General features: G+C 39.2%; 1 protein-coding gene across 1 annotated transcript in view; it reads left to right on the top strand.

Moving 5' to 3' along the window:
- Nucleotides 1-22686, top strand: part of foxp3b (forkhead box P3b) — a 33217-nt gene extending 10531 nt beyond the window's left edge. Inside the window, exons 2-11 of the mRNA XM_012857666.3 lie at nucleotides 1011-1104; nucleotides 1350-1512; nucleotides 4546-4638; nucleotides 5826-5913; nucleotides 13766-13834; nucleotides 14105-14210; nucleotides 19978-20054; nucleotides 20240-20341; nucleotides 20432-20553; nucleotides 20689-22686. Of these exons, the coding sequence (XP_012713120.1) occupies nucleotides 1023-1104; nucleotides 1350-1512; nucleotides 4546-4638; nucleotides 5826-5913; nucleotides 13766-13834; nucleotides 14105-14210; nucleotides 19978-20054; nucleotides 20240-20341; nucleotides 20432-20553; nucleotides 20689-20797 (1011 nt within the window). The 5' untranslated portion in view covers nucleotides 1011-1022 and the 3' untranslated portion in view covers nucleotides 20798-22686. The remainder of the gene's footprint in view (nucleotides 1-1010; nucleotides 1105-1349; nucleotides 1513-4545; nucleotides 4639-5825; nucleotides 5914-13765; nucleotides 13835-14104; nucleotides 14211-19977; nucleotides 20055-20239; nucleotides 20342-20431; nucleotides 20554-20688) is intronic.
- Nucleotides 22687-25221: the final 2535 nt, after the last annotated feature.

Raw genomic sequence — 25221 nt, 5'->3', positions numbered from 1 at the left:
CTCCACTCACACCAAGCACTAGCCTCTAACAACCCAGGAGAGTGACAGGTGGGTGGTCATTTTGCATCTGATTCGGAATGCACCTAGGAGGATGGGCCCCCATGTCCTTAAAAACAGCAGTGCACCAACTGCAGGTTGCTCAGTGCGAGCTGCCAGAACTAACAAAGACTCCTGGATAGGTGTCGAAAGGTTTTCAGAAAAACTGGGTGAAAGTCCAGTGGCCTTCAATTGAAGCCTGTTTGTGGTTGCCATGACCTAGAAAACTGAGGATTTGCACAGGGATAATTGAGATATATTGCTCTTAATCTTTTAAGATATTTGTATATTTTTTTTATTTTTAATTACATTTTGCCCTGCGACAGACTGGCGACCTGTCCAGGGTGAACCCCGCCTCTCGCCCGGTGAACGCTGGGATAGGCACCAGCAACCCCCGCGACCCCATGAGGGATTAAGCGGGTCAGAAAATGAATGGATGGATGGATGGATAATTACTTTTTTTCTGAACACCTTGAATATGTCAGAATAACTTGCACTTATGCTTCTTAATAGTGTAGTCATTTCAAACTTCGGTTTTCTGTTTTTCAGAAGGCAGTTTGAGGGTTTACCATAAATCAAACATCGGATCAGGATATCAGACATACTTTGATAATCCCAGGGGGAAATTGTTGTTTCAGTACAATCGCCATAACATGAACAAACAAACATCACAAACATTTCAGGGGGAGATGATTTACTGAAGCCTTGCTGCCAAGGTCAACCGCCTTACACGGTGCCCACAGGGCGCTGCCATTACTTTGTGAAAAGATAGAGGCCACAAAAAAAAGGGAAGGTGAGAGGTTAAAAAACATAACTCAAACTTTATCCTATAACAGGATACAGTTTGAGGTATCAAAAAACCTCTTGCACAAAAAGCACAAATAATGCGAGACACATATACCAGAAGGATAACATTGTAGATTTGTCGTGTGTAGATACGTGGATACTGACATTGTTGGTTCTCTTTTTTTTAGTTTTGGAGCAGAATGGATGAGATACTGAAGCATAAACATAGGAGACCATCAGTTTTGCGTCATGTTCAACAAACAGCTTCTAGACAACAGCATGGTAAGAAAATAGCTTTCTGTGGCTTGTCCTCGTTAACAATGCACATGCTATTCCAAGTCCTAACTTTAAGTCAGTCTAAATCTAAGTTTCAGTGTAATCCAAAAATGCAGCTATCTGTAATATTAAAAATGTATTATACCTATCAAGAATTATACATTTTATTTGATCTAAGGTCCATGCACCATGCACTTGCTTTTGTGTTTACATCATAATCCAACAAAATGTTTTTCTGCCATTATATACAGATTGTAGTGGACCAAGTTCTCTTTGTAAAGAGGAGGAGGATACAGGTCTTCCCTGGTCAGATTCTGCCATGATGCTGTCAACGCCAAGCCCAAGCCTTTATCTTCTGTCGTCAAGCAGAGACCATCAAAAGCAACCTTCAGTCAAGACCGCGCTTAATAATAGGTGACTAAATGCAAACTTAATGAATTTTCTATCTTTATCATAAAAAGGCATAATTTACTGTTAAAGAAGTTGACTAAATCAGTAATCATCAGTCAATACTATTACCGTATTGTGAATTGACAACATTTGAAACATCTTAAATTCAAAGAGCAGATGCCTAATGTACAGCAGCCTGGCCAGCTCTGCTCTTCTCTATTCGGTTTATCTTTGTCGGCCAGCCTAGAAATGCCTGGAAGAGGAAATGCCCCCTGGGGGTGGCTTTAGCCGTTTGTTTTGGACTTCCTCAGAGAAAACATTCTCATTTCCTTTCGCCCCTAGGCCAATCACTAAAAAGCAGTGTGAACATGTCAAAACTCGTCTCCAGTCCACTCAGTTTGACCCTGCTGGTGAGTAGGGCTGGAACAACCCGGGCTGGCCCTGAAAAAACTGTTCCTAGAACACTTGCTAGCGGTCGAAGCTGTGTGGTGCGTGGCTTATAAGACCTGATGGAATTGGGCCTACTACATAGTTCCATTCAATGCAGTTTAGAAATCAAGTATTACTCACAAAGTTAACTACAGTAGCTCATATTATAGAGGTCTCATCAAACGTTGTTGCAGATGGTGACTGTGGACAGGAAGAATCTCCTGTAGTTATCAGTATTACAGCACATCTAGAGAAGCCTTTGACTGAAAACACAAAATTTTGCCCTCCTTTACTGGGCCAGCTTGCTGCACGCCACCTTCTAATGTTTTACTCATGAGAAGGTGGCGTGGCATTTTACTCATTAGCGTGAGCATTTTACTCATTAGCGTGAGCAGCTTTACCTGTGACAGCTCATTTACCTTCATCGCTTCCATTTGCGCTGCTACCTTTACATACGGAGCTCCCACAGTCATTCAGTTGCCAGATAATTTGAAAGCCATAGGCTGTGAGTGGATGTCCAGCGTTCTTTGCCTACCTACTAGGTTTTTGACCTAGTACTTGTCTCTGGATTTCCCTGTCTAACATTGCCCATGCTTAGACACCTCAATGGCTTCTGTTCCCTGGACACAACCTGGACTATTGTCTTGACCTTGATTCTAGCTCAGCTCTTTGTCAGCCATCTCCTGCCTGCCTACTCCATATAGGACCCATAGGACTCTTGGATTTTGTATTCAGTCTCAACTTTTTCAGCCTTACCAGACTCCAGCAGAGGTTTTCCTGCTTCTCAGATCAGAACCTTGCCCCAGCCTATTAGCCTGCCATCTCTTGCTGTGTGCAATCTGATGTAACCATTGCCTGGCCCATGCCTTTTTTTGGGACTATTGCCTGACTGCACCTAGGTTTTTTATTTTTTTAAATAAACCTTTTAAGCACAACACTGTGTCAGGCTGAAATATTCTGTCAATCTTGGCCTAACAAAATTAAGTTCTGACAAAGATTATGCTCAGAGTTATCCATAATTATCCATATGTTTTCATGGTTAGGAGTCTTTGAAATATCTTCTGGAAGGGCTCCATGTGAAACTGGTTTAATTGAGAGACACATGGCAACAGCTCTTGTTGAAGTGGTGGGAACAATTTTTGTTACTGGACCTTGTTTGATCACATCATAATCTTTGTAAATAGTACATATTTAGTCTTTCAGTTGGCAGGATCAAATCCTCTCCAATTGTGTGAGTCTCCTTTAGCAGGAGTCATGTGGGGATAGTAGTTTGCTGTGTGAAAGCAGCAGATTCCCCAACCCAATGCACTACTTTACCTTTAAAGAAGTTAACCGTTTTATTTTGGCCTCTGTCAGATATTTTTTTTATTTATTTTTTTGTCAATTGATGCTGAACTTTAGAAGGTTTTAAACACTTGTTTGAGATTGTCTCCAGACAGAGGATGCATTTTGGGAAGTCATGGGCCATTTTTCTGTATGTACAGTTATACTTCATGCTTGCTGCCTCATATTTCTGGTTTTAGTTGGCCGGGAGTTCTTAGGTGTTTTGCCAACAGTTGTCCTCCACAGCAGGGTTCTTGTTCTGTTTCCTTTGCTGTCTCTCTTGTCAAAAACCTGCCCATTTTGAGCTTGCCCCACTAGCTGCCATATTAAATTTAGCTGTCAGAAAATCAGAAAGAAGAGCATGGCAAATAACAGTTTGGTTTGATATTATTAGAAATAAAATTTTATAATACTGATGAAAAAATATTGAGGTTACATTTTATGAAAATTATTAAAAGTAGTAAGATTCTTTTTGTCTTCACTACAATTTACTGAGGCCCCCGTCCCAGGAGGACCCCCAGAGGGCCACAGCTTTAAAGAGACTGGTTTATACAATGGTCGATTAGTGCTACATCGAATTCATTGCAGATGTTCTCGCTCTCTTCCAAGACCAGTCCTTGAGAGCTACCATTCAGCAGCTTTTAGATACAGGTCTTCAATAAATCAGAATGAAATGGGTGAATTCCCTCAGCAGAAATTCTAGTCTGCAGAGGCCTGGTAAGAAGCCATTGATCTGAGTCAGGATTGTTGTATAAGTGAAAAAAGTGATAAAAAAGTTGTAGGATAGTATTAGGACTGGAGCTTGGGTAACCTTCTTGTCCCTTTCAAGAGCTCCAACCTCATCCATACGTTTACTGCTTATCTAACTCATTCTATCTTTGTCAAAAAGTAAAACAAACAGGTGTGCTTCCCCGCTGCCTTTCAATAGTTCTTATATCCTACTGCTGTATTTTCAATGAAGCACTCCTGTTTTTACATAGGGTGGATATGTTTCACTAGTAGGTTTATAGGTGTAATCGTTATGAAGGCAGGAATGTGGGGTACAGGGGTAGAGCAGGGGTAGAACATGTGACCTATTTCCGGAGGCCTCAGTTCTTGATGTGGCTGTCCCGGGTTTGAGTCCCAGCCTGTTGTTTGCCACATGTCTTCCTCTCTCGCTCAACCCAGCCTACTGTCAAATAAAGGCCACTAGAGCCAAAAAAGATATGGAATAGCATAAGAAAATTTAGAAATGAAAGTTAATAAAACAATTTGTTACTGGTTGTTAACACTGAGAAAGTGTAATAACTTTTTTATTTTTTCCAGAATACCAGAGGGGATGAGTGCACTGTTTGTAAGTGGTCTTTGCCGCTGGCCAGGCTGTGGTGAGGTATCGGAAGATTTCTCAGCTTTCTTAAAGTGAGTTGGCTCCCAAACATTCTCATAAACACCACTTCATTAATTTGATTGTTAAACAACTGTTGGATGATAAATGTTGGCTTAGGTTATCCTGTATTATCTCTGTAGTTATGCTGCTAAAGGCTCAGGCTACTGGAGGACATCAGGGTCTATTTTTCGCACTCTACTGAGTTCTACTGTTCTCCAGTTTTGCATTGCTTGTTGTCATTTCAGTTTTTAACTTTTTGTTCTCTCTCTTTTTTTCTTCATAGTAGGTACACCTGGTCTGGCGTTCTGTTAGTTTTGACATCATCCAAAGGAGACACATCATCTGCTATTATGCTTTTAATGTAGAAAGGGTTCCTTTATTGTGTTCTTCTGTGCTTTCTTCTGTGCTTTTGTGTCTCTGCTCTGTCTTCTCTAACCCCCAGTCGGCCGAGACAGATGACTGTTCACACCGAGCCTGGTTCTGGTTCTGCTGGAGGTTTTTCCTTCCCGATAAAGGGGAGTTTTCCTCCCCACTGTCGCATCATGCTTGCTCAGTATGAGGGATTGCTGCAAAGCCATCCACAATGAAGACAACTGTCCCTGTGGCTCTATGCTTTTTCATGAGGAGTGAATGCTGCTTGTTAAGACTTGTTGCAATCTACTGGGTTTCCTTAGGAAACTTTTTATAAGCTACTCTAGCAGTATCATGTGTCTCTTGGGTGTTTCTGTGATGAATGATCATCTTTCCTGGCAACCATGTCTTAAGATGTTTGCATTTACGCTGTACTTTCGCCATTTCTGTGCAACAGATTTAGCAGCGAGCAATGACAGGGATATTTAGCTCTACAGCAAAATATTTATGAATTATTAAGTGATTTTGGGGAGGTCTTTACAAGTCCAGTTCAAGAAATGCAAATACTGACAAAAGTCATTTATTTCAAAAAGTGAAACTCATGTTATTCATAGAGTGAAAAACTTCAAGGCTTTATTTCTTGTAATTATGATGATTATAACTTACAGACAATTTGATGCATTGGAATATTGTGAAAACATTAAATACATACAAAGTTAGGTGTAAGGAAAAGTGTGGTAAGAAAAGCTGCACCACCAATAGGAATGACCACAGCCTTCAGAGGATTGTTAAGCAAAATCCATTCAAGAATGTTTTTTTAATGTCTAAGCAACATTGTTCTGATAATCTTAACCACTTTTGTCCTCAGGCACCTCCATTCTGAACACAGACACAGTGACAAAAGCATTGCTCAGTGGAGGGTGCAGCATGATATCGTTCAGTACATGGAACGTCAGGTGAGACTTAATTTTAGGTGGGCAAATACTGTTGGTGATTTTTAAATCTTCACATTGAATTTCTCTAGTGTGAGAAAAAAGTATTCTTTGGTCTGCACAAACTGCACAAACATCTTATCAATATCCCATAAATTATATTTTTTAAATTGTTCAAGAGAAAATAATGTACAATAATCAGAGGCCTCTGATCCGACCTTTCTGACACTACAGCTAAAACAGAGGAAAATCAAAAGAATAAGCTAGTACATCCTTGACTAGAATTCTTTCATACAATAACAAACATACAGAAAGACTTAATTGTTTATATTAATAGTGAGAAATAAGGTAAGTATATTGTTGGGGATTTCTGATCTAAAGTAGTTTTGTCAAACCTTTCCAACGCTACAAATAGAATAACTTCTTTTGTTTCATTGTTTTACTGGAACAAGCTTCATCACTAGAAAATTCAAAGCTTATTTGCTTATATTCATAAAGCTAAAGCTTGAGGTCTCTGTTCTTACCTTTCTGACACTACAGCTATAACAGGATGCAGCATAATAAGGGAAGAAAGCACAGCAAAGGCGGTGTGTGTATGTGCCTGTGTGTTTTAGTGGAATTGTGTGTGTGCGTTTGTCTGTGAACTGTGAGTCTGATAGTGATGGAACTTTTATCAGGCAGTTCAGTGAGCTCTGTCCAGGGGCCCATTCTTTGTACGTCACTAACTCAGTTAGCTGGATTTGATTGTTGACGATATGGCTTGATCTTGAATTGTTTGGTTCTTTGAAAGTCATCCTGGACTTGCAGTCATATCAACATGTGCGCAAACTTAAACCTGCTCTTTTAAAAAGAGGAAAAAGTGCTTTAAACACAGTATAATAATTAAAGGCTACTATTTTGTAGAATATTCTTGTACTTTACTTTTTCATGTCCCCATGTTCTATTGTAAGTACTATCCATCTACCATGGATAGTACTTACGCATTTAATTTGTCTGCTACTTTTTGCCAGCCCTCTCTCCTGGCTTTAGCAGACTTTGAGGTGTTACCTGTCGGGTTTTTTTATATACTTTATTTTTGTCATTTTAGTAGTTTTAGAAATACACATACATACATACATACATACATACATACATACATACATACATACATACATGAACAATTGGATCCCCCTCCAACAAAAATGACAGAGCAACTAGTTTGACAAGAGCAGTTGAATAATAATAAAAAAGGAAAAAAGTAATTATATTACTTATACAGTTTGTCAAGTTCTGATGAATGTTCCATTTTTCCAGTATTTATTGTATTTATAAGTGGCAAGTCTTAATGAAAAAGTCATGCACATCATGATTGTGTAAATTTCCTCAAATATGTGCTTCCAGTCCGAACATGATGGTGGTTCCGCATCAAGTCACCTGCGAGTTATAGCTTTATTTGCACGTGCTATTCATATTAGTAGTAGATATCTATCGGACTTTCTCAGCTCTTGGGGTAAACTACCCAGGAAAACCGTAGTAAAATCACAGCGTAAATTTAAGTCCATTTTAGTATTGATTTCTTTTATCACTCCTGTCCAGTAGGATGCGATCTTAGTACATTCCCAGAAGACATGAAAATGTCCTGCAGACACATTCCCACAGTTCCTCCAACATTTTGCCTTCTCAGTGTTGTTACAATGTTTACTTTTAATATTAGATGTAACAAAAAAACACCATGCATGTCCAGGAAAATTCCCTCCATGGGTTTAGCTTCTTTTTCCCATTTAACCTTAAGATATGTTGTATTACATTTTCTCTGTTTGTAGACATGAGTATAGTTTGGATATTGTTTTTTTTTGGGAGGTCTTCCGTTGCTGGAATCTAATAAGATTTTAAGTATACCTGTCTCATCCTCCTCCGAAAATTTTATATTTTCATTGTAATGGTATCTTAGCTGAAGGTATCTAAAGAAATCACATTATTCCAGGTTATAGCTATCTTGAAGTTGTTTAAAACTCTTTAATTCACTATTGCTTGTAATATTCCAGTAACTTTTTTGTGACTACTGTGTAAATCCCCTGTCATTTTAATTAATGACTAAAATTCAGCACAACCTATCATTAAAAGCTCTCGTTCTGTTTGAGAGAAAAACTGTGCGCGTTCTTTGGCCATGTTGAACAGCCAATAGCAACGTTGCTGATCATTGTTTCTACTATCGATATATTTCCCCTTTTAAACCAACGCATGAACGCGCAGTTATCTCAGATAACTCAATCCAGCGATACTAATCATAAACAACAGGTGTGTTCGAAGAACCCAATTAGCCGGATCATGATTAGCCTGATGAAATCATCTTGGATGTGTCATTTGTTTTTGGATGTTTTAAGCAACGTATGAAGAACGGGCCCCAGGTCACAGATGTCACAAACCGTCTTGTTTACATAACATCCAGGATAAATTAAGATTGCATGGAAACCAGTCTGGAGAGCAGAATTTGTTTTTGGCAGGCAAGCTCTTATTTTTCTGTCTGCCTTAAAATCTCACTGGTACATTTCAATGGCAACACCATAAAAGCCGAAATTGTGGTCATTCTGCCAGAGTCCAGCTTCCAGTTTACTCCAAGATCGTTCCTATTCTGCCAGTTAGTTCAGAAACCACAGCTGGCCTGGAGTTCTGCTTACACAGCCTTTCATTCTGAGTGCCTGTAGGGGCCATACCCCTCACATAGTTCAGGCAGCCTTGACATGGGCCGAAACAGCTGCCGAAGTTTTCCGAATTACTTGATACTCCAGGTAACCGCCAGCTCCAAAAAGTAGAGATCCTGTTATCATAAATCCAATTCTGAACACACTTTCAACATCCTTGACTGGCAAGAGGGACAAAGACGCGATCTTCCTCCCACCATGTGTCCAGCTGCACATGTCCCGTCAGGCGCAGGGGTTCTCCTTCGCCCAGTCTTCATGTTGAGAAAATGTGATCAATTGTATTGAGAGTCCAGCTGACCAGATCCACAATTTACAGTTTGGAAGAGCCTCCAAAAAGAGGCTCCAAAAAGATAGATAGAAGCAGGCAGGGAAACGGGGGAGGGAGAGGGAAAATGAGAGGAGAGAAAAAAAAAGCTTCCGCCTTCACCAAGAGGCAGGAAGCAAAAGGGGATAAAGGGGGGAACAGAGGAAGGGGGGGAGAGTGTGATCCTGCTGGTCAAGAGGGAGAGATTCCCCCCACAGCCCAGTTCAGGCCCCGTTCATGCTGCCGGCAAATGTGCCCCAAATCTATTTTTTTGAAGGGGTTAAATAGGAATGCTTAGATCGGGTCCATATCTGATTTTTTTCAAGTTAGACTTGAGCCACTTCGATATGTGGTCCTGAATCTGACTCATATCTAAATTATTGGAGTGTGATTCTGATGGGAACAACCAAGGCAGATTCAATGCAATTTTGATGTCACTTACCATTGACATTTGTCACAATTTGCCGATGGTGGCGGCTGGAAATGATAGCAGTTGTCATTAGCAAGACGGACAGTAGCTGCCTACTGAGAAATGTTAAACCTCATTAATAAATGCAACAAAACTTCTATTTAAGCCAAGTTGGATGGCTCTTCTTCAATGCTCAGTGAGAGCACTGAAGATGGAACATGGCTGGATCTTCCAGCATAACAATATCCCAAGTACACCACTCGGGCAAAAGAAGGAGTGGCTCTGTAAAAATCATTTCAAGTGCCTGAATTGGCCTAGCCAGTCTCCAGACCTCAACCCCATAGATAATTTGGGGAGGAGTTGAAAGTCTGTGTTGCCTAGCGAAAGTCCTAAAACATCACTTGTCTAGAGGAGACCTGCATGTAATACCAGCTACACTATATGCAAACCTGGTGAAAACTTACAGGAAACATTTGACCTCTGTCATTACCAACAAAAGTTATGCCTCAAAGTATTGATTTGAACTTTTGTTATTGACCAAATACTTCTTTTCCACGATCATTCATACAATGTGATTTCCTGGATTTTTTTCTTGCTTTGTCTCTCATATTTGGAGTGTACCTACGATGAAAATTACAGGCCTCTCTCATCTTTCTAAGGAAGAGAACTTGCACAGTCAGTGGCCGACTAAATACTTGATATATATATATATATATATATATATATATATATATATATATATATATATATATATATATATATATATATATATATATATATATATATATACTGTATGTATGTATGTATGTATGTATGTATGTATGTATGTATGTATAGTAAGGAGAATTTGCCCAAGTACTGAACCCTGTGCTACCCCACAAGTAATCCTGGGGTTTGAACAAAATGTATTATCAACATAAACACTGGGATTTCTCAGAAAAAGTAAAATTTAAACCAGCCTACTGCTTTTCCCTTAATCCCTACAGCATGTCTAAATCTTTCTAAGAGAATATTGTGATCAACTATATCAAATGCAGCACTGGAATAGATCAGGACAAGTACAGTCACAAGTCCATTGTCTGAGGCAATGAGAATATCATTAGTGCCTTTCACCAGAGCTGTTTCTTTGCTATGATAAATTCTGAAGTTTGACTGAAACTTTTCAAACAGGTCATTACTCTGTAAATGTTCACATACTTGATTAGCAACTATTTCCTCAAATATGTTTAGATAAGAAAGGAAGATTAGATTTAGGTATGTAATTAAGGCATCTTGATAAAGAGGTTTTTTTTAAGTAAATGTTTAATAACTGCTACGTTCAAAGCTTGTGGTACATATCAATTTACATGGATAGATTAAACATATATCCCAAAAAGTCTGTCTGTCTGTTATTCAATTCCATTTCAACACAAAAAGTTAATGAATGTCTAAATTATGCCTATTGACTGAAGCTTCATTCAAGGCACATTCATTTCAACATTTTACAAAATAGAACTGTAATGCTAACAAAGGCAAGGCAAGGCAAATTTATTTATATAGCACATTTGAGTACAAAGACAATGCAAAGTGCTTTACATGATTAAAACATGGGAAAATAAAAACAGAATAAAAGCAAGTTGGCATAAAATGTAGAAAAATTTCAACAAAATAAAACATGGGAAAATGGAAACTTAAAGCAAATATTAAACACAGTTAGACTAATGATGTTTCAGTAAACACTTAAACTGGAACAGTCAAAGGCAATTGTAAACAAATGTGTTTTTAATCATAGTTTAAAAGAGCTCAGGCTTTCAGCACTTTTACAGTTTTCTGGAAGTTTGTTCCAAATAAGTGGAGCATAGGAACTAAATGCTGCTTCTCCTGGTTCTGGTTCTGCAGAGCAGGCTGGAGCCAAAAGACCTTAATGGTCTGGATGGTTGATACACTGATAAAAGTCTGTGATGTATTTAGGTACTAAGCAATTCAGGGATTTATAGACTAACACAAGTTTATTCTGTGAGATACAGGGAACCAGTATAAAGACTTTAGAACTGAAGTGATGTAATCTACTTTCTTAATCTTAGTGAGGATGCGGGCGGCAGTGTTCTGGATCAGCTGCAGCTGTCTGATCCACTTTTTAGGCAGACCTGTAAAAACCCCATTGTAAGGTAACGCAAGGCAATTTTTTTTGTATAGCACAATTCAGTACACAGACAATGCAAAGTGCTTTACATAAAGAATAAAATCAAGGAGGAATAACATGTAGAAACAAAATAGAACATTAAAAACAGTTGGACTAAAAAAGTTGAACTACTGATGTTTCAGTAAAACTGTTTAACAAGAGCAGTTGAAGGCAGTCCTAAACAAATGTGTTTTTAATCTTGATTTAAAGGAACTCAGGCTTTACAGTTTTCTGGAAGTTTGTTCCAGATCAGTGGAACATAGGAACTAAATGCTGCTTCTCCGTGTTTGGTTCTGGTTCTGGTTCTAGGTATGCAGAGTAGGCTGGAGCAAGACGACCTTAGTGGTCTGGAGCGTTGATAAACTGATAACAAGTCTGTGATGTATTTAGGTGCTAAGCCATTCAGGGATTTATAGACTAACAGAAGGATTTTAAAGTCTATCCTCTGAGAAACAGGGAGCCAGTGTTAGGCCTAGAACTGGGGTGATGTGCTCTACTTTCTTAGTCTTAGTGAGGACACGGGCAGTAATCAATTCTGCTGAAATAAACGCATGGATTAGTATTTCCAGATCCTGCTGAGACATCAGTCCTTTAATCCAGGAAATGTTCTGCAGGTGATAGAAGGCCGACTTTGTAATTGTCTTTAGATGCTTTTCAGGTCTGAGTCCATCACTACACCCAGAACAAAATTCTCAATGCACTTAGGTGGGGTACAGCTTTATGTTCAACACAAAAAATAAAGGTGTGGTTTGTTTCTTTTTGTAAGAGGTCACTATTTTGTTCATAGAAAGCACACATACAAAACACACTAGCTGTGAACAAATTACATACAGTGTAATGCTTATCAACTCAAGATTCATGTGTGTTACAAAACATCGGCATTTTAGAAAGAAAATGTATAATCAAAATATAACTTTAATTGTGTTTAACAAAATACTTATTTATGTAACATCTAGGAGAGTTTGAGATTACCAATCTCCAAGGCCAGCACCAGGCGAGCCAATTCAGATAGGAACAAATTGCTCTCTGTCAGGCTGAATGTGAATTTTTTCCATTCACTTTTTAATTCACATCATTCTTTAGTTTTCACACAAAACTTCAGCACAGCCTTTTGCCATATTTTCAACAAACAAGCCAGCAAACTAAAAACATTTTTTGTTGAAGTTAGATGTTCAAAAAATGTCAACGTTGACCCGAGCACAGAGCCAGCTTCGCAGAGGTGAGCGCAACACATAGGTGTGGTTTGTGTTCCATTTTTTTTTTCTTTTGGCTCAGTTCAGCACAATACTGATGTTGCAGAGTGAACAGGTGTCAGAGCTCAGCGCAGCTGGTGCCACTTTCGGTCTGGAAGGTCCATAAGCTGCAGTGAATAAGGAACTATTGACAATGACCACACTCACCAAAACATTGCTCTTGGTGAGACAAATTCGTTTAGGAGGACAGAAACTTTACTGGCAGATGGAGGAAAAACTCCAGAAAAGGAGTGTTGAGATTGAGCTGATTCAGTTGCCCTTGTGAACATTTATCTCTTGCTCAATTGAAATTCCTTTGTTGTTCCACAATGGAGAAATTTGGGTGTTACAGTGGCAAAGGCAAGGAAAAACAAGGCAAGGCAAGTTTATTTATATAGCACTTTTCAGTAACAAAATGATTCAAAGGGCAAATACACAGTTACCCACAATAATTAGTAATAAAAAATAGCAAGCTAGTATAATCTAAAGTTAGTTCTAAGGAAACACCAAACAAAAAAGTAAAAATTAAATACCAGAGTAAATCTTGATAATATGGCATACTCAGGCAAAGAAAAGACGAAATGTTCAAGTTTAACTGTTGAAGAAAAACTTCATTCTACTTTAAGAGCAGTAGAATTGGAATAGTAAATGAAAGAAACCTGGCAAGCGCTGAGGATGTCCACTAACCGTTCTTGGATAATATTATTTTTCATACAGGACAAGGATGCTAAGCAGTTTGGTTATATAATGTAAAACATAAAACAAAAGTACATCAAATTCTTGTTGCAGAAAATGTTTCCAAGCTCCAGTGCTGAAATTTTCAATACTACTTTTCTATTTCTTTAATTTTACACTAAAGTATGAACTTCACAAATGGGAGTTCCTCCATTATTCGTCTGTTAGTTTAAATAGTTAGATTTTGTGTTGAGTTGATTGACCTTTGAATAATTCCTTTCCTTCCCATAACTCCATAAAAACACACAGCACTGTCACACCACATCTCAATAATAGGCAGGAACATAGTCTTTTTTATAAAAAAAATATGTGACAAATTTGATCATAAACTAGGTGTTCTGTTCTTTTTTTCAGCTTGTCCTGGAAAAACAAAAACTTGTCGCAATGCAGGTTCATCTTTCCGAAAACAAATACGCTAACCTGGTATGTAAGGTTATTTTATTTTTCATATGAACTGTTCCTTCATTGTAGTTTAAAGACTAAAAATACATTTGTTTACATTTGTTTTGTAAATGTTATCACCTACTGAAATCAATCACAAAGGAAAATAAATACCTTAAGGAATTCGAAGAAGTCATAATAAAAAAAACGTTTTCTTAATTAATGAGAAAATTTAGTGGTTGGTTTATGTCTGTCCTGATTATGAAAGAAAACAATTTAAGATGGTAAACATCTTCTCTTTTGTTTCGCCAGGCTCAGGTCATCAGTGAAGACAGAATCCAACTTGGGGAAATAAAAAATCCAAATCAGATCCAAAATGACTGCACACCTAACGCTTCTTCTCCCCATCTACTGCCAGGTAACATAGTAATCATTATATATATATGTCTCCCAAATTCTAAGATTTTTCTTAGAATTCTGTTTTTGAGATTTTTCACAGCTCTAGTGGCTTGTTTTTTAACACAGTAGGCTGACAGGAAAGGGGTGGAAGAGGGGGAGAGACATGCGACAAAGGATCGTGGGTCAGAGTCGAACCTGGGTCGACTGCGTTGAGGACCAAGGCCTCAGTACATGGGTCACGCTACCCACTGCGCCACCAGAGCACCAGAATTTTGTTATTCACAAAGCACCTTGAGCCTTAAAAGAGCTCCTAAAATTAAAACAAATGTTAGGAGTAGTGAGGAAGACTTTTAGTGAGCCCCTGCTCCTGTCTTGAGCAGGAAAAATGGTGGAAGCAGAGAGAGATGTTCCATCATCTAAACAATAGAGGAAATTAGCAAATAAGATACTTTAACAATGATACAATAAATAATATGTAGATAGGATAAACTTTCTCATCCCCAGAGGGGGAATTTAATTGATTTCAGCGGGCCGACAGGTTAAAGGTGTGGCTGTAGTTGTGTAGTTTTATTAAGGGCAAAGAAATAACAGAAAAATATTTAATAATTATGAATAATAATGGAAGAAATCTACAGAGTATATGTCAAAGAGGTGAGAAAGTATTTTTTTTTATTGCACAATAATGTCAGCAGCATAAATGGTCATCTTGATGTTTGCTTGTGTGGTGCCATCTCCTCGCTTTTGATTGCGGCATGGAACGCCTCTCACGGTTGAGAAAAGCCTTTTGACTTCTTGCAGGTCCTCATGCTCCAAAACAGATTCAGATTCCCAAACATTGCATTTGGAGCAGAAGAGACCAACAAGGATTACAGTTAGAGGGTTAGAGTTGGTTTCGCTCTCTGACAAGAAAAAAAAATCTGAACATTCTTAATGGCTTCTGTCATACCTGCCATGACAAGGAGATCTCACTGGAGATTTTGTTTACATGTTACCATGAAGAAGACTCCAGTTAAGGTGTGGCAAGCAAGGTTTTTAAAACACAGTATAATTGGAGTTTGATCATTGTCAACACCACTTCATGGGACTTTCACCCAGGAAATCACAGTTTAGGACACACACAGGTATATTTTACAAAGAGCAAGAGAAGTAGTTTCAAAGTTGAATATACAAAATGTATTCAACTGGACCAAGGCCGAAAAAATAAAAGTGATGGCTGCAATAAAAAAGGGTATTACACATAATAGAAATCACAGCTACTGAGGCTTACCAGTAGGTGTCAATGACCCTTTCCTGGATGCGAAAAAAAAAAGAAAAACCATTGCAAACAAACGTCAAGTCTCACTCACTACGGTTTCCCTCCACCTAGTCCTGTTGATTACTACAACCAAGCATACAAAAGAGGAGATGCCACAATCCAGTGTAACAGCACCACACTTGTCAGTCCTCAGAGCTAAAAAAAAAAGAATAGACAAGAAATTGAAAATAGACAAGAATAAAAAAGAAAGTAAGAACTAGAATTCTATAGATATAGCTGAGACATCAATAAGAAAAAGGTTTAAAATCCATAAATTAAGCCCAGGTCAAGCTAAAATTTGTGCGAGTGGGTGCTGCATGATTGTCTTCCACCTCTACCTCGTCTCTGGGGACGTAGGCATGTCTGGAATACTTCACAATTAAGTGTGGTTTATAAAATATAAGGTATCTCCCTCTAAAGACTCTGTTAGTTAAGGAATTGATTTCTCATAATCAGATTGATTTATTTTGTCTCGCATAATCCTGGCTGCAAGAGGACTACGTTAGTATAAATGAGTCAACTCCCTTTTATTATTTCAATTTCTACATTCCAGGAATGACTGGGAGGAGTAGCAACCATATTTCAGTCTGGTTTATAAATTAGTCACACGCCAATTAAAAACTACAGTTCATGAACATTTAACCTTTAGTTTCCCTCAACCAAACTACAAAGCAATAAAACTTTTTCTGTTTTTTTTATTTTGTATCATCCACCAGACCCTTACTCTGTTTTTAGATCCGTTCTCAGACTTCTTCTGATTTAGTGTCAAACACAGACAAGGTTATTATACTGGGTAATTTTAACATTCATGTTGACACTGAATGTGATACCCTTAATGTAGCCTTTAATAATATCCTAGGTTTAATTGGTTTTGCTCAAAATGTGCATAAATGTGCACTTGTGCCTTCATTCTTTGGAGCTTGTGCTGATATATGGGATTGAATGCAAATAATTAACGGTATTTCCTCACAACTCTGTCCTATCTGACCATTTTTAATAACCTTTGAATACAATTCAACTGAGTTCTCCACCCCAAAAGAAGGTAGTAGATCTTTATCAGATAAAACTTTATCAAACGTTAAAGAGTCTGTCCCCCTTTTAGTTTCCTCAGTATCACAGAAATGTGCAGCAGATGACAGCAATGTTGTTTCTTCCCCGTCACAGATTATGCTTTTGTTGATGGTGTTACTTCCTCATTGTGTTTTCATTAGACAACGTCGCCCCCCTGAAAAGAAAGGTGTTACATTCAATCTTGTCACTTTTGGGCAACAAACGAGACCTTCTGTACAATTCACTTTATTTGCTGGAGTACTCACAACAGGTCAAAAGATGTACAAACAACACACTTGATGTTCTTCCACCAAGCACACAAAGTAGTGCCACCGAACAATTTGTTGTTACAGCTAAATACATAACAGAAAGTAGTTATTCATGGGATGCTGGCTCCCTGGTCTAATTTCGAGGTGTGTTCTTTGAGGCACAACATAAAAAAAATTGAAGACCAAATTGTGCTCTACACATCTAGAGGAATCCTACCTAATCTGGAAAAACAGTCTACAGTTGTATAAAAAGACCCTTCGCAGAGTTAGAGCAGCATATTTTTCATCATTAACAGAGGAGAATAAAAATAACCCTAGGTTTCTCTTTAGTACAGTTGGCAAAATTACACAGAGTGAGAGTCTATTAAAAATAAAATCATTGCCATCCGTCCAAACATGATTACCTCATCCTCAGAAAGTGAGGCAGGCAGGAATCTTTAGAGAACCTGATCGGTGTTTAAACTGTTTAGACACAGTAGAGCTTTCTTAATTATCTGCAATTTTAGCTTAATCTAAACCTTCAACTTGTTTGTTGGCCCAATCCCAACATAGTTATTTAAGGAAGTATCCCCTTTGATTAATGCCCCTATCTTAGACATGATTAATCTATCCTTAGTAAATGGATATGTGACCCAGACTTTTAAAGTAGCTTCTATTAAACCTTTACTTAAGACACTCTATTGATCAAGATCACTTAATAAATTGCATACCTATATCTAATATTCGTTTCCTATCTAAATATCTTGAGAACCTAGTTGCCAATCAAGAATGTGAACATTTCAATTCAGTTCAATTCAATTAAATTTTATATATATAGCGCCAATTCATGAAACATGTCATCGCAAGGCACTTTACAAAGTCAAATTCAATCATATTATACAGATTGGGTCAGATTATACAGATTGGTCAAAAATATCCTATATAAGGGAACCCAGTTGATTGCATCAAAGTCCCGACAAGCAGCATTCACTCCTGGAGAAGCTTTGTCCATAGCTTTGCAGCAATCCCTTATACTGAGCAAGCATGAAGCGACAGCGGAAAGAAAAACTCTGCATTAACAGGAAGGAAAACCTCCAGCAGAACCGGGCTCAGTATGAACGGTCATCTGCCTCGACTGACTGGTGTTTAGAGAAAACAGAGCAGAGACACAATAAGAGAGACAAACAAGCACAGAAGCACACATTTATCCAGTAATCTGTTCTACATAAGATGGTAATAGCAGGTGATCTGTCTTTTCTGGATAATGTCACAGTTAACAGAACGCCAGACCAGGTGTACCTACTATGAAGAGAAAAGAGAGAGAACAAAAAGTTAAAAGCTAAAATGACAAGCAATGCAAAACTGGAGAACAGTACAACTCAGTAGAGTGAGAGAAAGAGACCCTGAGGTCCTCCAGCAGCCTAAGCCTATAGCAGCATAACTATAGAGGTAGCTCAGGGTAACGCTCTCAGACTGCGTGTCTACTGGTGGCTCCCAAAGTCTCTAAAAATAGAATGAGAGGCCGATCTTTTAGCTATCAGGCTCCTCTCCTGTGAAACTAACTTCCAGTTTTGGTCCACGAGGCAGACACCCTGTCTACTTTTAAGACTAGGCTTAAAACTTTCCTTTTTGATAAAGCTTATAATTAGAGTGGCCTAGGTTACCATGAGCTATCTCTGTAGTTATGCTGCTACAGGCTTAGGCTGCTCTCACTCTGCTGAGTTCTCCTACAGTTCTCCAATTTGCATTGTTTGTTGTTATTTCAACTTTTAACTTTTTGTTCTATGTCATTTTTCTCTTAATTGTAGGTACACCTGGTCTGGCGTTCTGTTAGCTGTGACATTATCGAGGGGGGCAGATCATCTGCCATTACCATATAACATCAAAAGGATTCCTGGATCAATATGTGGTTCTGTGCTTTTCTGTGTGTCCCCTCTGTCTTCTCTAAACCCCAGTCGGTCGAAGCAGATGGCCGTTCATACTGAGCCTGGTTCTGTCTGTCCGTCCGTTTCCTTCCGCTTATCCGGGGTCGGGTCGCGGGGTAGCAGCTTCAGTAGGAAGGCCCAGACGTCTCTCTCCCCGGGCCACTTGGGCCAGCTCCTCCGGTGGAATCCCAAGGTGTTCCCAGGCCAGCTGAGAGACATAGTCCCTCTAGCGTGTCCTGGGTCTTCCCCTGGGCCTCCTCCCGGTGGGACGTGCCCGGAACACCTCACCAGGGAGGCGTCCAGGAGGCATCCTGACCAGATGCCCGAGCCACCTCAACTGGCTCCTCTCGACGTGGAGGAGCCTGGCTCTGCTGGAGGTTTTTCTTCCTGTTAAAGGGGAGTTTTCTTCTCCACTGTCACTTCATGCATGCTTAGTATGAGGGATTGCTGCAAAGCTATCAACAATGTAGGCAACTGTCCCTGTGGCTCTAGTCTACGCTCTTTCAGGAGGAGCGAATGCTGCTTGTCAAGACTAAACAATCTGCTGGGTTTCCTTAGAAAGGAAACTTTTTGACCAATCTGTCTGTATTATTTGATTGAATCTGACTTTGTAAAGTGCCTTGAGATGAAATGGGTTGTAAATTTGGGCTATATAAATAAACTGAAATTGAATTCACCAAAACAGACAACTGATTTGTGGCAAACGGACAGGTATATCCTATCAGGGCAATGCAGCAGTGGAGTATGGTGGATCTGCAGCAAGCACAAGGAACCCACAATTTGGATCAGGTCAACTCCTTCTTCACGCTGAAAATAGGAGAACACACAAAGCAGCAATTGGTGACAGCGACCAGTCCAACTTGAGACGCTGGGGTGAATAACCCCGTTCTCCCCAAAAGTCTATACTTGGGCAAAAGGAAAGGGCAGCAACAAGAAGCGCGACGTCTCTGAGCCTACAACAATCTGAAACTCTGATTCACCCCTGCTTCAACACCCTCTAGTGTCATTGGCTGGCAAAGCAGAGTGATTATACTTCCAGCAGGTGTCATCTCCAGCTACTTTGTGCTGCTACATATCATACAACCTTCTTATAAACTAGTCATGCGAAATGAAAATCCTCCAGACTTAAGATTTTGATCCAAATTGTATCGTGTGGACTGATCTGTATCATAATTAGTCACAAATACCCCGATAGTAGTTGCGGTCAGGGGGATCAAAAATCATATTTATTTGATAGTTTTTTGACTTGAAATCATTGTTGTTTTGCAGATTTGTTCCCAGGCATTGAATGCTACAAATACAACAACATCAGGCCTCCATACACCTATGCTTACCTGATAAGATGGGTAACTAAGTTTATATAATATTTGGTCACAGTAATAAAAAACAGTGACATGAAGTTTCAGATCACAGCAGTATCAGTTAAAATTACAGCAGCTGTTTGTTTTCCTGGCAGTGTACGTGTGGGGACACTTGGTAATTTCTTGTAACAACTTCCTGCTCTGTGTGACCATCATTATGCACTTTGCAGTCCATCTTGGAGTCTCCAAACAAACAGAAGACTCTCAGTGAGATTTACAGCTGGTTTACTACCATGTTCTTCTACTTCAGACACAACACAGCTACGTGGAAGGTTGAACACATTCACTTTGTTAATTTTTTAAGTGTTTTACTTAATAAAAAAATTATTTAGCACAAAAACATTTTTCATTTATCTTCCCAGAATGCAATACGACACAATCTCAGCCTTCACAAGTGTTTTGTACGAGTGGAAGGAGAAAAGGGGGCTGTGTGGACAGTGGATGAGGCAGAGTACCAGAGAAGGAAGGGACAAAAATTTCACCGGTAAAAACCTTTCAAGATTGCCTAATATAAAAAATTCAAGTGAAGTGTAATTTTCAGTGATGTTGCTTTGCTCTTACAAATAATGCAAAAATAACTTGAATTTAAGGAACATTTTTCGACACTTTGTGTTTTCAGAGACTGCCCTGTAAAGTGGCTTACTTCTTACTCCTATTACTGTTCTGAGGACCCTGCAGCAGCAGCAGCAGACAGCAGCACAGTGCCTGTCCGGTTGTCTAGATGTTGAAGTCTTGTCCACATCAAAGACAAAACTTGTGCATTCCTGAATTCAAACTCATTGTTTTTACTTGTCTCTCTTATTACTTGTTGGCTTGGCATTATGTGTTATATTTAATATATCTTATTAATGGTAGGCTGTTGTATTAACTACAATCACTCATTGCAGAGGAAAAAATCCTACTTTTCTCTTTATCATAGTATTTAAAGGTCCAAGTAATAACATAAAGCTGTTACTTCATTGAGAGGGCATGAACATATTTTACATAGGTTCAAATGTATCATTAAATACAATTTATTTTATTTATGTTGCTCAAAATTACAAAAGTAATTATGTCAATGTAATTTACATAAAAGCAGATGGGTCAATATCAAATATGGTTACATTCTTTTCAAAGGCAGTCATGTTAATATTGCATTCCAAGACTAAAATCTAAAGTGATTGAACTATGACTGCAGTCCTTATCTAGAACAAGAACAGAGACATAGTTGATGGAAATACGTCTGACATGTCTGATCTTTCCTTCCACTTTTTCTGGTTTAGCTTTTTTGACTAATTGAAAGCTTTCATAAAAACCTTCAAGCTTTCATGATTGAAAAGGAATGCTGTAGTCCTGCCTAAAAGTAACAAAGCAATGCAATTGTCTTTTTTTTTTACATGTCTGAAACATAAGTGAAAGAAAGTAGTCCTGAAAACCCGTTTTCTCTGGGGGTTAAACAATAATAACAATAATAAAAAATTCTATGGCTCCTCATGCTTTTACTTTTACCTCACGCTTCTGAAAGGAAACAATTCTGTTTCCTTTCTGTAGCGCTAGTAAACTTGAGCAGTGCGGCCTCTGTGAAGGTGAACTCTAAAGTCTGATGGGAACTTTTCAAACAAATCTTTTCTGTAGAACCTTTCCTGGTTAAGTAGCTGGATTTTTTTTCTCCTCAAGTATTTTAGATTAAAGTCTAGTGGCTATAATGCTACATGTTTCTAATCCAGATGGACACAGTTTTTTTCCCAGAGAAAGTTTAATTGCAGCAACATAAAAGACTAAGGTTTATATCCATTTATGACTGATCAAAAATAGAAGTATTGGCTGAATTAAAAGCCTGCTTTAACACTTTAATTGGTCAAATTGACGGTTTAGATGGAATTAATAATAACTCAGAACTCACAATCTATTGTGGATTTTTACTTCAGAAGAATTTCTTTTTCAAAAAGCTTCTTCTTTCTAACTTATTTCATAGATGCCCCTGTCATTTGTTACAAGCAAACTGTTAAGGTGAATTAAATGTCATTTAAATCTAAATCCACCTGGGTTATGAAAGATTTTGAGATTACATGTATGTGTATATAAAACATTTATCAAACAAATATTAACTTGTTTTTATTTCTTTTTATGCCTGGCTGTATCTTTTCTTCTAATAAATTCTCTTGAATACAAATTATACTAGTTGTGTTTGTAGGCAGAACAAGGCGTGGTCCTGTGATGGACTGGTAAATGCAGTTTTTTACATTATATCACTATATTTCTCAGCTTCAGTTTCGAATGTTATTTATTGATTGATTGATTGATTTGTTTGTCAATAGCCGACATCTTTATATCCAATCTAAATGGATATATGTAATTAGTATAATTCTTTCCCCAAGACATTTAAAATAAATACATTTGAGACCAATTTCATATTTCCAGATAAAATTTACTTTGTACTTCAAAAAGCTTAACATAACTATTCCAACTAGGTACTATGGGCCAAAAGGTGCTTGGGTTAATGCAATGGCACCATGTATGGCAACAGAGAGAATAACATATTTTCTTAAAACTAAACTGTAAGTCTATGAAGAAATTTGGAATTCATTTGTGTTTTTTATTTAAAAGATCTGATAATGTAACCTGACTCTAGCCAGATTGATATCGCTTCGCCTAGCTTCACTCACATCCATCTGGGACATCTCCCATAAGGCCCGTTTACACTATACTTTTTTAACCGAGCCGAGACCAGTCCGAGCTCGGTAACCGAGATAACTCTTGTGTGTAAATGGTCAGCAGACTGAACTGGACCGCGCTAAACATAACCGGACCGCGCTAACTGCAGACCAGTTCCTGAGTAGGTCTCGGCCTGTTTTTTTTTTTATGGCCCGGTTTTCTGATAAAGAGCGCATGAGCAGACCGCGTCATCCCCTTACAGTCAGCTGACTGTCTGCGGTTTTTCCGACGTGTCTGGCTGCACATCCCAATTCACACTCCATTCAGACAAATTTCAGACCGTCCGTCCGTCCGTCCGTCCGTCTTCTTCCGCTTATCCGGGGTCGGGTCGCGGGGGTAGCAGCTTCAGTAGGGAGGCTCAGACGTCCCTCTCCCCAGCCACTTGGGCCAGCTCCTCAGGAGGAATCCCAAGGCGTTCCCAGGCAAGCCGGGAGACATAGTCCCTCCAGCGTGTCCTGGGTCTTCCCCTGGGCCTCCTCCCGGTGGGACGTGCCCGGAACACCTCACCAGGGAGGCGTCCAGGAGGCATCCTGACCAGATGCCCGAGCCACCTCAACTGGCTCCTCTCGACGTGGAGAAGCAGCGGCTCTACTCTGAGTCCTCCCCGGATGACTGAGCTCCTCACCCTATCTCTAAGGGAGAGCCCAGACACACTACGGAGAAAACTCATTTCAGCCGCTTGTATCCGGGATCTCGTTCTTTCTTGTCACAACCCAAAGCTCATGACCATAGATGAGGGTAGGAACGTAGATCGACCGGTAAATCGAGAGCTTCGCCTTTTGGCTCAGCTCTCTCTTCACCACAACGGATCGGTACAAATTTCAGACATTTATAATAATACTAGCTTCCTTACCGTGCCACACGGTTTCCAGAGATGATTCTGCTTAGCAGCGCAATGAACCTCAGCGTCTGTCGTTGTTTCCTGCGTCTGTAAATCCTTATTAGACATTCGTTTGTCTCATCCACTTCCCAAAAGCCAACTCTCTCAAATAAATTCACCAATGGTTGCCTTCTTCCCCTGACTCTCTGCAAACACCGAAATATCACAGTATCAAGCATAACATGCTGCATGTTACGGGCGCTGCCGTTTTGTTTTGCTGCTTCTGCCTTCAATCCCAGAGAGCGGTAGTACCGCAGATCGTCACTAGGAGGCAAGGAGCAACCAAGGAACCGGGATAGTGCGGTGTGTAAACGGTCGTCTCAGCTTGGTTAACTGATCCAAGCTCAGACTGGTCTCGGCGCCGCTCGGTTAAATAAGTGTAGTGTAAACGGGCCTATAGAGAGTGATTTCTCCAACCAATTTTATTTTCTAGCCTATCAGGACGCAGGGCTGGAGTTTTATAGATGGAACATAGTGGAGAAGTGATCGTGACGTGAGACTGTTTTGATTCAGAAAGCAATGGCGGCTCACATTGAGGAAGCAAGCGTTAACATTGATGCTGCTATTTCTTCCGTGTTGTCCAATCTACCTAATATTGTTTCATTAAAAGAACATCAGAGAATGGCTTTGAAGACTTTTGTTGGTGGAAACAATGTTTTCACCCTTCTCCCGACCGGATTTGGCAAGTTTTGTTTTCCGGGGCGCGCAAACCATATTAGGAGGCCTTTAGTCCTCGACGCGGCCGGCCCGGGATCGACTCCGACCCGCGGCGCTTTGCCACCTGTCTTCCCCCCTCTTCCTGTCAGCTCACTGTCAATAAAACGTGTGCCACTTGAGCCGCAAACACATTTAAAAAAAATTAAAATACATCTGGCTAGAGTCAGATTACTGATAATGGGCATTTCTAATGGAAACAAAAGTTTTCTTTATCTTGACTTAGTTTATTTCTTAGTGAAGCTTGAGAGCTAATCATGCTGTGTGGTTGTTAAAGCTGTGCTTGTTAAATGCAAGCCTGTTTTTTACAAAGCCCCTAAAGGGACATTGAAGGAAAAAATTTTAAATGTCCTGTGCGCACCGCATAATTACATGTCATTGATGTTAAAGATGGTAGTTGAAGAAGATCGGTTAAACCTTTTGAAAATGCAAAATACATTTTATACTGTATGCATTTGATGTAAATAATATTTTAATACCAATAGCTGAAAGAAGACAAAGTAAGTTAATAAATGTATTAGTTTTGTTAATCCACTGACATAATATTAGGGTTCCAAGCCCGCAGCGCAGGCGAACGGCTATGCCGTTCGTCTGCTTCTTTGAGCAGAGAACCCTATTGTTTTTCGTCTGTTTTTGCATTATTAGGGTTCCAAGCTCGCAGCACAGGCGAAGCCGTTCGTCTGCTCGGTGACCAGAGAATGCTATTGCTTTTCGTCTGTTTTTCCATTATTTATTATTATTATAGGGGATTATTCTTCTCCGCTAAAACGTGTTCTTCTCCACTAAAACGGCCAAGGCGGACTTGTAACAAATCCATTGTTACAGCCCAAAAAGCCCCTTATGATGAATACCATAAATGGATAC

The sequence above is a fragment of the Fundulus heteroclitus genome, chromosome 1 (genome assembly GCF_011125445.2).
Source record: "Fundulus heteroclitus isolate FHET01 chromosome 1, MU-UCD_Fhet_4.1, whole genome shotgun sequence".
In the NCBI taxonomy this organism is placed as follows: domain Eukaryota; kingdom Metazoa; phylum Chordata; class Actinopteri; order Cyprinodontiformes; family Fundulidae; genus Fundulus; species Fundulus heteroclitus.
This window is presented reverse-complemented; position numbering and strand designations above follow the sequence as displayed.